The 14,587-nt window shown below is 37.0% G+C and overlaps 1 protein-coding gene and 1 pseudogene across 1 annotated transcript in view; one reads left to right on the top strand and one right to left on the bottom strand.

Moving 5' to 3' along the window:
• Positions 1-14,587, bottom strand: part of LOC118619750 (probable E3 ubiquitin-protein ligase HERC6) — a 68,615-nt gene that overhangs the window by 43,819 nt on the left and 10,209 nt on the right. The window contains exons 5-8 of the mRNA XM_036246383.1: positions 13,120-13,214; positions 7,166-7,293; positions 6,100-6,236; positions 5,203-5,270 (exon numbers count right to left, since the gene is read on the bottom strand). Coding sequence (XP_036102276.1) covers positions 5,203-5,270; positions 6,100-6,236; positions 7,166-7,293; positions 13,120-13,214 — 428 coding nt within the window. The remainder of the gene's footprint in view (positions 1-5,202; positions 5,271-6,099; positions 6,237-7,165; positions 7,294-13,119; positions 13,215-14,587) is intronic.
• LOC118619764 lies at positions 9,014-9,354 on the top strand (annotated as a pseudogene).

Below are 14,587 nucleotides of genomic sequence, written 5' to 3'. Positions count from 1 at the left end.
CTCCCAAAACTAGACCCGGAAGAGATAGAAAACTTGAACAGACCAATAACAACTAAGGAAATTGAAGAGGTAATCAAGACTCTCCCAGCAAACAAAAGCCCAGGCCCAGATGGCCTAACCAGAGAGTTTTACCAAACATTCAAAAAAGAACTAACACCCATTCTCCTCAAACTATTTCAAAAAATTCAAGAAGAAGGAAGACTTCCAAACTTGTTTTATGAGGCCAGCATAATTCTAATTCCAAAACCAGAAAAAGACACTACGAAGAAAGAAAACTGCAGGCCAATATCCCTGATGAACATAGACGTCAAAATCCTGAACAAACTATTAGCAAATCAGATCCAGAAATACATCAAAAAAATTATTCACCATGACCAAGTGGGATTCATTCCAGGGATGCAAGGCTGGTACAATATTCACAAATCAATAAACGTGATACACCACATAAACAAAATGAAGAATAAACACCACATGATCATATCAATAGATGCTGAAAAAGCATTCGACAAAATCCAGCATCCATTTCTGATAAAAACGCTCAGCAATATAGGAATAGAGGGATCCTATCTAGACATAATAAGGCCATATATGAAAGACCTACAGCCAACATAATACTCAATGGACAGAAACTAAAAACATTTCCATTAAGAACAGGAACAAGACAGGGATGTCCACTTTCGCCACTCTTATTTAACATTGTACTGGAAGTCTTAGCCACAGCAATCAGACATGAAGAAAAAATAAAAGGGATCCAAATTGGAAAGGAGGAAGTGAAACTGTCATTATTTGCAGATGACATGATATTATACATAGAAAACCCTAAAGACTCCATCAAAAATCTACTAGACTTAATAAATGAATTTGGCAAAGTATCAGGATACAAAATTAACATCAAGAAATCGACGGCATTCTTGTACACCAATGATGAACTCACAGAAAGAGAAACTGAAAAAACAATCCCATTTACCATCGTGCAAAAAAAATTAAGATACCTAGGAATAAACTTAACCAAAGAAGTAAAGGACCTATTTGCAGAAAACTATAGGTCATTGAAAAAAGAAATAGAGGAAGATATAAAAAAGTGGAAGCACATACCCTGTTCATGGATTGGAAGAATTAACATCATTAAAATGTCCATACTACCCAAAGCAATCTCCAGATTCAATGCAATCCCCATCAAAATACCAACGACATATTTCATAGAACTAGAACAAATACTTCAAAAGTTCATATGGAACCAAAAAAGACCCTGAATAGCCACAGCAATCTTGAAAAAGAAGAACAAAGTAGGTGGGATCACAATACCAGATATCAGGTTATACTACAAAGTGACTGTGACCAAAACAGCCTGGTACTGGCACAAGAACAGGCATATAGACCAGTGGAACAGAACTGAAAACCCAGAAATGGACCCAAGGCAATACGCTCAATTCATATTTGACAAAGGTGGCAAGAGCATACAGTGGAGTAAAGACAGCCTCTTTAATAAATGGTGTTGGGAAAATTGGACAGCTACATGCAAAAAAATGAAACTAGACCATCAACTAACACCATACACAAAAATAAACTCAAAATGGATAAAAGACTTAAATGTGACTCATGAATCCATAAAAATTCTACAAGAAAATGTAGGCAACAAAATTTCAGACATCATACGGAGCAGACTTTTCACTGATACATCACCTAAGGCAACAGAAACAAAGGAAAAAATGAACACATGGGACTACATCAAACTAAAAAGCTTCTGCACAGCAAAAGAAACAATCATCAAAATGGAAAGGCAACCCACTGTATGGGAGAACATCATTGCCAATGATGTATCAGATAAGGGGTTAATTTCCAATATATATATAGAGTGCTCATACAACTCAACAGAAGGAAGACAAAAAACCCAATTAAAAAATGGGCAGAGGAGCTGAATAGACACCTCTCTAAACAGAACATACAAATGGCCAAAAGACATATGAAGAAATGCTCAACATCACTAATCACCAGAGAGATGCAAATTAAAACAACAATGAGGTATCACTTCACACCAGTCAGAATGGCCACCATCAACAAATCATCAAACAAGTGTTGGAGAGGGTGTGGAGAAAAGGGGACTCTAGTACACTGCTGGTGGGAATGCAGACTGGTGCAGCCACTATGGAAAACAATATGGTGTTACCTCAAAAAATTAAAACTTGAACTTCCATTTGACCCAGTGATCCCACTGCTAGGAATATACCCTAAGAAGTCTGAAACACCAATCAGGAAGAACATATGTACCCCCATGTTCATAGCAGCACTATTTACAATAGCTAAGATCTGGAAACAGCCAAAGTGTCCATCAGTAGACAAATGGATAAAAAAGCAGTGGTACATATACACAATGGAGTACTATGCAGCGGTAAGAACGAAAGATCTCTTATCCTTTGAGACGACATGGAGGGACCTGGAAAGTATTATCCTAAGTGAAAGAAGCCAAGCAGAAAAAGACAATTACCACATGATCTCACTTATATACGGAATATAATGAACATAACAGTCTGAGGAATATGGTAGACCCAGAAACATGGAAGTAGGGCACCTACTGACATCCCTCAGAAGAGGGGGTGGGGGGGGCGGGAAGAGATAAACCACAGAACTTATATGCATGTATGCATGACCAATGGACATGGACAACTAAGCCGGGGACGGGGCGGGGGTGGGGTGGGGAGGGGGGTGCCAATGGGGTAAAAAAGGTAAAATATCTGTAACAAAAAAATAAATAAATAATTTGTTTTTAAAAAAAAGAAAAAGGAGAAACATCTGTAACAAAAATAAATAAATTAATTAATAAAAAAAAGAAAAAGAAAGCTGGCTCTGGCTTCTTTATCTGGACCTGGATATCCCCTGTAGTTTGATCATGAAGGAGCTTTTTCTCCTTCCACATTCCAGGAGCCTTAGGACATTCAGGTACTCCCTACAGGCACCTACATACCATTCCTTCTACTTTCTTTTTTTTTTTTTATCCTCACCCGAGGACATTTTTCTATTTTTTGTTCAAATAGAGCGGGAAGGAGAGAGAGGATGAGAGAGAGAGAGAAACATCGATGTGAAGGGACACATCGAGTGGCTGCCACCCGCACGACCAACCAGGGCCGGGGACAAACTGCAAACGAGGTACGTGCCCTTAGCGGGAACCGAACCCGGGTCTCTCTGTACCGCAGGCCGACGCTCCAACCGCTGAGCCAAACCAGCCAGGGCCCATTCCTTCTACTTTCTACTTCAAAATTCCGACTCCTCTGAAGAGCGTGACATCAGACTGTATCATCTGCCTCCCCTTCTTCTACAATCATCTCCCAATGTCCTAGTCACTACCTTTCACTCATTGAAAGTGTTTGCACCATGTTGCCTGTCATCATTCTTCCTATGTAAATTCTGGCAACTTCAGAATTAACATAATTTATTTCCCACTTTGATCTCTCAATTATTGATCTCATCTCCAATCTCTTCCTCTGCTCCACCTCGGTCACTCATGCCCTGGATCAGGGTTTCTGAACTGACGCTACTGACATTTTGAATCAGATGATTCTTTGTTGTGAGGGGTCGTTTTGTACACTGTGGGAAGTTCAGCAGCATCCCTGGCCTCTACCTCCGGGAGGGCAGTAGCAGCCACCCCCAACATGCATGTCTCTCTAGTTATGACAATTATTCACTCTTTCTCATGCATCGTTACTTGCTCCACAGGAAATGAATCATTCTCAATAGCACACAAACATACCTTAATGTTACCTCTCTAGACAATAACAAAACCCTCCCACAGTTCTCTATTCCCCTTCACAACAAAACCTCAAAAGACCTGTATGGTTTTCTTCAGAGAACTTTTCACGCCCCAACACAATCTTATTTATTTTGTATTTCCATGCTTATTATCTATTCTTCCCCATAGAATCCAGATGCCATAAATGAGGGCAACCTTATAGGATACAAACAATAGCATCCTTGTATGATTCACTTTCATCCCAAGCACTAGAGCAGAGCTGGAGACACGGAAGGTGTTTGTTGACTGGCTTATTGAAGGGCTTTGACAGAGCATCCAAGTATAATCTCCTGACTATCCCCAGCAACACAGAAACCTTTGCCTCTCACCATTTTCTATCCCAGAGAACACTATAAGAGTCTATATGGTTGTCAAGTTTAAAACAAATCAGGAAAACAATTATGCATGCTTTTGTCTCCACACAAACATTTCAGAACTCACCCAGAAATAAAAGAATAAAATCCTCTCTGTTGACAATTAGGAAGGCCCTGGCATTGTGGGCAGTGGTGTAAGCTTTGAAGCTGGATTGGATTGCCTGGGTTGGAAGCCAGCTCTGCCACTTCTTAGCAGTGCAACCTTGGGTGAGGCCACCTCTCTGACACTCAGTTTTGTTTTGTTTTTCATCTATAAAATGGAGGCAAATAATGCCAACTGGAGGTGATATGAGGGTTAAATGTGTTGATCTACTTAAAGTACTCAGATTGGTGCCTAATGCATGACGACATTAGTCATTACTGTTGTTATCGGTATTCTTACTTAATAATAAAAATCAGTGGGAAAGCAATAAATTTGGGAGTGTCATCTGTTAGAAAGCCAAATGAGGAAGTGAGAATTACACCATATTTTTTAAAAGCATTCTAAAAGAGGATCTTATTATTATAGAAAGAAATTTGAATATATACAAATGATAAAATACTTCAAACACTGCTCTGAAATCTTGAGGGAAAAATGATTTTTATTTATTTATTTATTTATGTATTTATTTATTTATGAAAGAATTGTCTGATTTATTTATTTATTTATTTATTTTTGGTACGTGCCCCTAGCGGGAACCGAACATGGGACTCTCTGGTTCGTAAGGTGACGCTCCAACTGCTGAACCAAACTGGCCAGGGCGGAAAAATGATTTTTAAAAGAAATAAAGTTAAGCCCTGGCTGGTTTGGCTCAGAGGTTAGACCGTCAGCCTGCGGACCAGAGAGGCCCAGGTTCGGCTCTTGCTTGGGGTATATACTTTGGTTGTGGTTTGTTCCAAGCCCCAGTTGGGGTTGTGTGGGTGGCAACTACTCGATGTGTCTCTCTCACGTTGATGTTTCTCTCTCTCTTCCTCCTTCTCTCCCTCCCACTCTATAAATGCAAAAATGTCCTTGGGTGAGGATAAATAAATAAATAAAAATTTTAAGAAAAAGTTAATAGATACCTGATACGTTGTCACAAAGTTGGCATATGTTCCAGCAAAAATGTGTTTGACTTGAACATTCACAAGGTCTAAAAAAAAGTCATAAATCCATGCTTATTATTTTTATAAGTAAAAAATAAATCTTTTGTGGTAAATCTAAAACTTCTCTTTAAAAAGTCTTTGAGCCCTGGCCGGTTTGGCTCAGCAGTTAGAGCATCGGCCTGCGGTCCGGAGAGACCCGGGTTCGGTTCCCGCTAAGGGCACGTACTTCGGTTGCAGTTTTTCCCCGACCCTGGTTGGTCGTGCGGTGGCAGCCACTCGATGTCCCTTCACGTCGATGTTTCTCTCTCTCTCCCCCTTCCTCTCTCTCCCTCCCACTCTATCTGTACAAAAAATGGAAAAATGTCCTCGGGTGAGGATAAAAAAAATAAATAAATAAAACATAAATAAAATAAAAAGTCTTTGAAATTTCTGATTATCACCATGCTAAATTTTCTTATTTATAGGCAATGTATATTCTTCCTAATGGGTTTTGACAACAAACAGCAGAAAATATTAATTTTTGAACAGGTTACATGTCATATATTCACTTGGATGAAAATTTAATTCTTCATACACTTGTGTCACAAAGCTAGGCTGATGTGCTTTAGAAGAGGTTTAATTAAATATATAAAAGTATATTGTTCTGATGCTTAAGTAACCAATTTGGGATCTTCTTTTGTATCACCTTAATCTTTAGAATACCAAATAATCCAGGAATCACTGCAGAAGAAAAAAAAATACATGAAGTACAAATGAAAAATAACAGTACTAGATGAACCATAGTTCTGTACACTCCTTTGAGAGGAAGCTGAATAATATTTCTCCTCTAGTGATATCAATTAACAGAAAGTCATGAGTTAGTGGGACCACTCATACCATCAGCAGAAATCAGGCAGCTAATGTCAGAGAGTTCTGTCTGGGCCTCCAGATGAGTCGGGCTGCTTGTGCAACTTGATCCACGACCAAAAGACACCACCTGACCAGTGGTGTAGATATATGCAAGGGTATGATAACTGCAGGAGAGAGAATACATATAATAAAGACCAGATATTCATGATTTCTGAGAAAGATTATGTTTCTTAACACACACACACACAACAGATGTATATTATACTAAGTACGAAGATCCCTTGTGACAATAGGATACCAAATGATGTGGCTAAACAAATGGTAGGTGAATATTAACTTATTACTAACCTTAAACATAGAATATTATTGATGGATCTTTACTATGGTTTCTATCATTTGTGTTTTAAATGCAAATGTTTTATTTTATAAATTAGGTAAATGATATTCAAAGTGTTCTCATAATTAGGTTATGCAAAACTCTGAATATGTATGCAATTATAGATCATCTTCTACATGCATGAGCATGAGCTTACCAAGTACCACTATTTTTGTTGTAAACCCACTCTCCACCTCCCAACACCTAGTTAGGTGGTCTATACAGTAAACTTCCAATCAATTCCTATTAAATAAACAAAGTGCCTAGGATGAAAAAGAAAAATATAAAAAAATTATACTACATTTGAAAAAAGTAAATTTCAGAAGAGGAAAAAATGGTTCATAAAAAGAATAGTCATATTTTAGGGTTTTAAGTAAGCTTTCATAATATATCATATGAGTTCTTTCTCTCTCTTTTTTTTTAAATCCTCACCTGAGGATATGTTTATTGATTTTAGAGAGAGAGGAAGGGAGAGAAAGAGAAACATCAATGTGACAGAGAAACATTGATTGGTTGCTTCTTGTACACGCCCCGACCAGAGATCAAACCTGTAACCTGGGTACGTGCCCTGCCTAGGAATCAAACACAAAAGCTTTTCGGTGTATGGGACAACACTCCAACCAACTGAGCCACCTGGCTGGGGCACATATGAGTAATTTCTAAGTCATAAAATATAATAGTTTCTACTCATGCTAAGGGGGAAAAAAAGCCTATTACCTTCCACAATCAATCTGTGAAACTAGGCCATCAATTCTTTCCACGTGCTGTGGACCACTCTTCTTAGCATTGGGGCTGTGTCCCAGCTGTCCACAGCTATTATCTCCAAATGTGAACACTTTCCCATCCTATTCAAAAAAGCAAAAATCAAACTAATTTCAGGTAAAAAAAAAAAAAGTAACTGAAATGTTAAAGAATATGTATCATAACAGAATTATATGAGACCACTGTGTGAAATATAAGTTCTATATATGGAGGAGGGGTCCTATACTTACCACTGCTAACAATGAATGTAAAGTTAACACATTAAACAAAAAAATCATTGGCACTCCATTAAGAATTAGGTACTTAATATGTGTTTGTAAAATGAATGGATAGACAAATTAATTGGTTCAAAAATAACACTAACATTTAAGCACAGGGTTGCTTTATTTGTTTGTGCATTTCTCTGAAAATAATTTCTTTTCAAAGGATTATTCTTTTGTAAATTTATTTTTCAATTACAGTAGACATACAATATTATTTTAGTTCCAGGTGCACAACACAGTGATTAGATATTTATATACCATACGAAGTGACCACCCCAGTAAGTCTACTACCCATCTGACACCATACATAGTTATTACAATATTGACTATATTTCCTACATTGTACTTTATATCTCAATGACTATTTTTATAACTGCCAATTAGTACTTCTTAATCCCTTCACCGTTTTCACCCAGTCCCCCATCACCTCTGGCAAACATCAATATGTTCTCTGTATCTATGAGTTGGTTTCTGTTTTGTTTGTTATTTTGTTTTTTAGATTCCAAATATAAGTGAAATCATATGGTATTTGTCTTTTTCTGTCTGTCTGACTTATTTCACTTAACATAATACCCTCTAGGTCCATCTATGATATTGTTGCAAATGTTAAGATTTCATTCTTTTTTATGGCCAAGTAATATTCCATTATATACATGTACCATTTCTTCCTTATCCATTCATCTATCAGTGGATACTTCGGTTACTTACATATCTTGGCTATTGCAAATAATGCTGCAATGAAGATAGGGTGCTATTATTAGTGTTTTGGATTTCTTTGAATAAATACCTAGAAGTGGTATTGCTGGGTCATATGGTAGTTCTATTTTTAATTTTTTGAGGAACTTACACATTTTTTTCCATACTGGCTGCAACAATTTACAATCCCACCAACAGTGCACAGGGGTTCCCCTTTCTCTACATTCTTACCAACACTTGTTGTTTCATGATTTATTGATGATAGCCATTCTCATAGCTATTAGGTCATATCTCAATATGGTTTTAATTTGCATTTCCCTGATGATTAGTGATGTTGAGCATCTTTTCTTAGGTTTATTGGCCATCTGTATGTCCTCGTTGGAGAAATATCTATTCAGGTTTTCTGACCATATTTTAATCAGATTGTTTTTTTTGGGGGGTATTAAGTTGTATGACCCCCTTATATATTTAGGAGATTAGCCCCTTATCAGATGTGTCTTTGGCAAATATCTTTACTCATTCACTAGGTTGTCTTTTCATTTTGTTGATGGCATTTTTTTTCTTTTTTGCTATGCAAACACTTTTTAGTTTGATATGGTCCTATTTGCTTATTTTTTCATTTGTTTCCCTTGCCTAAGTACACATATCCAAAAAAAAAAAGTTGCTAAAAGTTACGTTAAAGAGTTTATTGTCAGCCCCAGGCACTGAGCCACTACTGAGGACTCAGCCACTCTCCCTTTTAGCCCCTCCCCTCGCTTCTCAGTGCTCTGTCCCTCCCTCACCCCACCTTCTCCCGCCACAGCCTTCCAAAGGCTGTTTCCAGAAGAGAAAGGAATCATATTGCATGTCCACCTCCCAGAACCTCCACATTTTCCACCCGTTTGCTGATGCAAGTAAGGTTGATGACCTACTTCCTGCTGGCACCAAGGATTATATCCACATAAGAATTCAAATAGAAATGGCAGGAAGACCCTTACTACTGTCTAAGGGTTTCCTGATGATTATGATAAAAAGAAACTAGTGAAGACATTTAAGAAGAAATTTGCCTGCAATGGTACTGTAATTGAGCATTTAGAATATGAAGAAGTAATTCAGCTACAGAGTAACCAGCACAAGAACATAAGCCCATTCCTCATAAAGATTGTACTGGCTAAGGACCACCAGCTGAAGGTATATAGGTTTTAAGTGCTTTTGGCTCACTGAAGCTTAAGTGAGGATTTCCTTGCCATAACTAGAATTTCCCTTCTGTCCCCTGTCACAGGTCTTATTTTTTAAAATTGATTTTAGAGAGAGAAAAGAAGTGGGGGAAGAGAAACATTTCTTTGTTGTTCCACTTATTTATGCATTCATTGGTTGATTCTTGTATGTGCCCTGAAGGGGAATGGAACCTGCAACCTTGGTGTATGAAGATGACACTCTAACCAACTAAGCTACCTGGTCAGAGCCCTTTGTCACAAGTTTAAAAACCTCATAACTTGTATAATGTAACCAACTGGGGTCTGCTTTTAACTTGGACTAGTGTAATTCCTTCATGCAGTAAACTGAAAAGGGCCAAACCTACCCACCCCCCCAAACTTTACTGTCTATGTATTCTTCCAGGAATTTTGTGGTTTCAAGTCTTACATTTAATCCATTTTGTGTTTATTTTTGTATATGGTATAAGAAAATGTTTCATTTTTATTTTTTTACATGTACCTGTCCAGTTTCCCCAACACCATTTATTAAAGAGGCTATCTTTACCCCACTGTACAATCATGCCTCCTTTATTGTAGATTAATGGACTATATAGTTGTGGGTATAGGGTCTCTGTTCTGTTCTATTGATCTGTGTCTGCTTTTATGCCAGTACTATGCTGTTTTGATCACCATAGTCTTGTAGTATAGTTTGATAATAGGTAGTGTGATACCTCCAAGTTTCTCCTTCTTTCTCAAGATTGTTTTGGCTATTTGAAGTCTTTCATGGCTCTATATACATTTTAAGATTATTTGTTTTAGTTCTGTAAAAAATGTCATTGGTATTTTGATAGGGATTGCATTGAATCTGTAGATTACCTTGGGTAGTATGGACATTTTAATGATGTTAATTCTTCATATCCATTAGCACAGTATATCCTTCCATTTGTTTGTATTTTCTTCAATTTCTTTTTTCAATGTATTACAGTTTTCTGAGTACAGGTCTTTTATCGCTTTGGTTAAATTTATTTCTAGGATTTTTTTAAAATGCAATTATCCTCTAAATTTCTCTTTTTTATAGTTCATTATTGGTGTATAAAAATGCAACTAATTTCTAAACATTAATTTTGTATCCTGCTACTTTACTGAATTCACTTAAGTTCTAATAGTTTTTTGGAGGCATCTTTAGGGTTCTCTCTTTATAGCATCATGTCATCTGCAAATAATGATAGTTTTACTTCTTCTTTTCCGATTTGGATACATTTTATTTCTTTTTCTTGTTTGATTGCTGTGGCTAGGACTTCCAGTACTATGTTGAATAAGAGTTGTGAAAGCAGCCCTGGCTGGTTTGGCTCAGCAGTTAGAGCATTGGCCCGTGGACCAGAGAGTCCTGGGTTCAGTTCTTGCTAAGGGTATGTACCTCGGTTGCAGTTTGTCTCAAGCGCCAGTTGGGGTCATGTGGGTGACACATGATGTTTCTCTCTCACTTACTCCCTCTTTCCTCCTGCTCTATCTAAAGATAAAAGCAAAAATGTCCTTGGGTGAAAATAAAAAAAGAGTGGTGAAAGCAGACATCCTGACTTATTCCTGATTTTAAAGAAAAAGCTTTCAGCTTTTCATCATTGAGTAGAATGTTAGCTCTGTTTGTCATACACTGTCTTTATTATGTTGACATATATTCCCTCTATTCGCTGACAGTTTTTATCATAAATGAATGTTGGTGTTTTTTTCAAATCCTTTTTCTGCATCTATTGATATAACTTCATTTTGTTTATGTGGTTTATCACATTGATTTGTGGATATTGAACCAACCTTCCATCCCAGGAATAAATCCCACGTGATCATAGTGTATGAGCTTTTTAATGTATTGCTGAATTTGGTTTGCTAAAATTTTGATGAGGATTTTACATCTGTATTCATCAGGGATGTTGACCTATCTTTTTCTTTCTTTGTAGTATCTTTGTCTAGTTTTGGTATCAGGGTAATTCGGGTCTTCCTTCCTCTTCAAATTTTTGGAATCATTTAAGTATTAATTCTTTGAATGTTTGGTAAAATTCATCTGTGCAACCATCTGATCCAAAACTTTTATTTGTTAGAAGTTTTTTTTTTGTTTTATTTTGTTTCATTACTGATTTAATGTCATTAGTTGTTATTGAGCTATTCATATTGTCTATTTCTTCCTGAATCAGTCCTGGAAGATTGTGTGGTTCTAGGAATTTATCCATTTATTCCAGGTTGTCCAATTTTTTGGCATACAGTTGGCCCTCGTTTATCATGGTTAATCAGTTCCAGACTCTACTGCGATAAATGAATTTCCGTGAAGTAGGATTCTTTATTTATACAGTCGTCCCCCGCCACTTTGCACTTCAACTTTTTTTTTTTTTTTATCCTCACCTGAGGACATTTTTCTATTTTGTTGTTCAGATAGAGTGGAAGGGAGAGAGAGAGAGAAAAACATCAATGTGAAAGGGGCACTCAAGTGGCTGCCACCCGCACAACCCAACCAGGGCCATGGACAAACTGCAACCAAGGTACATGCCCTTAGTGGGAACCGAACCCGGGTCTCTTAGGACCACAGGCCAAGGCTCCAACCGCTGAGCCAAACTGGCCAGTGCTGCACTTCGACTTTTGAGGCTTCACTCTATATTTGAAAAAATACTATACTATATTTGAAAAAACCACAATAGAGCAAAGCCGCAAAAGTCGAAGCACAAAGTGTTGAGGGATGACTGTATAATTGTTCATAGTATTTTCTTATAATCCTTTGTATTTCTGTGGTGTCATTTGTTACTTCTTTTTTATTTCTGATTTTATTTATTTGAACCCTCTCTTTTTTTTCTCAATGACTCTGGTTTATCAGTTTTACCTTTTATTTCTTTTACTTTTCAAAGAACTAGCTCTTGATTTCATTGATCTTTTCCATTGTTTTTATTTTAATATCTATTTCATTTATTTCTGTTCTTACCTTTTTTATTTCTTTCTTCTACTCACTTTGGGCTTTGTTCTTTTTTTTCTAATTCCTCTAGGTATAAGGTTAGATCATTTGAAATTTTTCTTGTTTCTTGAAGTAGGCCTGTATTGCTATGAATTTCCCTCCCAGAACTGCTTTGACTGTGTCCCACACATTTTAAGTCATTGTGCATTCCTTTTCATTTGTCTCAAGGTATCTTCAAAAGATGACTCTTGATTAAAACAACTCTAGCTTGCTCTTGTCAATTAAGAATAATATAAACCACACATGCTTTTAAAACAAACAGTAAAAATTATTTTAGATATTTAGTCTTTAAATAAACATTTCAACCACAGTTTTCAAGTCTATAATTTATGACTATGAAAAAAATCAATCACAATGAACTATACTATACGGCCAGTACAAAAAGAGAGGGGAAACATTCAGGAAGCCAGCTCATATCTATACCAAGCAAGAAGCAGAACCAAGTATGTGGGTTATTGAAAATTATAAAAATTACTTTGTGCTTCTATGATAATATTTATCTGTAGAACCACATTATGAATAATTGCTAAAAGGTTTGGCTCTCCTATTAATCTAATTTAGTAGGTATCTAAAAATATATCCAAAAGCGGAAATGGGCGTTTGTTACAGGATCTTAAAAATTTCATGGTTTATATTGGGTTAATTTCTCCTCTTAAAGATTTGTACACTGAATAGATATACTGACATATTGATCCACATCTTGCTTTCAACAATAATCAGTAACTATACCTTGTGGTAACATTTGTCTGGGGTTTTGAAAAATAGCAAGACATTATGAATTACCTGGGTAAGCACTGCAGTGTGTTCATAGCCACAGCTGATATAAATCACACCTAGATTCTTCAGCTTACCAACTGAACGAGGCTTGTAGCTTTGCACTGTTGAAAGAAAGCAGAATTTCTAGAGTATAAGAAACGGATTCAGGTATGAGTTTTTAAAATACATTTATAGTTTTTAATATATTTATTATCTTAAAATTCATTAACACAACTTTTAGAAGTGAATAAATAATCAGAGGTATTATAAAACAAAGGGAAAGCCCTGCTTTGGAAGGAAAGGAAAGGAAAGGGAAGGGAAAGGAAGGGAAGGGAAGGGAAGGGAAGGGAAGGGAAGGGAAGGGAAGGGAAGGGAAGGGAAGGGAAGGGAAGGGAAGGGAAGAGAAAAGGGAAGGGAAGGGAGTATTTTAGCATTCATTTCTGGAAACTTTAGTCTTCTGAAATGCTTGAGTCTATTGCCCTGGAAAGCTAAGCTTTAAGACATTCATCCTAATCACAGTGTCATCATGTTGTATTCCTTTCTGTCACATAGTAGGTATTCTGAAAATATGTAATAATAGTTGAGAAAATAAAAGAACCTACTCATGCTGACAGAGTTAAATGAAATTAGATGTGAGTGCTAAGCATGGTACAAGCACTTAATAAGTGCTAAATATATGTTACCTGAATGTAAAAAATTGAACAGGAGTACAGGGTCCATGCGGAAGGCTTCACGGTGAGTTTTGTTTAAAGGTTGCCAAAGAAACTGGTTGTTTCCCCTACTGCTAGCAGGCTTCTAATCCAGTGGTTCCCAAACTTTGACCCACATCGAAACCACTTGTGGTGGGATCTTTATTAATAATGTCTGGCTTCCATCCCCAGACATTCTGATTTAATTGGTTTAGGGTCCAAACATTGGATTTTTAAATGCTCGTGTGGTAGACAGAATGGCCTCCTAAGTATGTCCATGTCTTTTTCCCAGATCCTGTGAATATGTTAGGGTACACGTCAAAGAAGAGTTAAGGAAGTAGGTGGAATTAAAGTTGCGAATCAGTTGACCTTAAAACAGGGAGATCAAAAGGTCTTTAACTGAAGAAAGGGGAGATAGAAGAGTCAATGTCAGAGTAATGTGACTCGAGAAAGACTTAACCAGCCATTGCTGGTTCCGAAGAAGCCAGGGGGCTCTGAGCGAAGGAATGCAGATGGTCTCTAGAAGCTGGAAAAGGCAAGACAATGGCTTCTGCCTTAGAGCCTCCAGAAAGGAACACAGCCCTTTTGACACCTTGATTTTAGCCCAGTGAGATCCACATCAGACTTCAGACCACCAGCACAATAAGATAATAAATCTGTGTTGTTTTAAGCCACCAAGTGTGTGGTAATTTTTTTTTTTTGCAGCAACCATAAAAAAATTAATATAGCTCCCAGGTGATTCTAATGTGCCATAAAATTTAGAAACCACTGCTCTAACCTTTGAGACTGACCTTTGCAGAGTTGGT

Source organism: Molossus molossus, unplaced genomic scaffold (genome assembly GCF_014108415.1).
Source record: "Molossus molossus isolate mMolMol1 unplaced genomic scaffold, mMolMol1.p scaffold_m16_p_1, whole genome shotgun sequence".
NCBI lineage: Eukaryota > Metazoa > Chordata > Mammalia > Chiroptera > Molossidae > Molossus > Molossus molossus.
The sequence above is the reverse complement of the archived record's forward strand: the minus strand, read 5'-3'. Positions and strand labels throughout refer to the sequence as shown.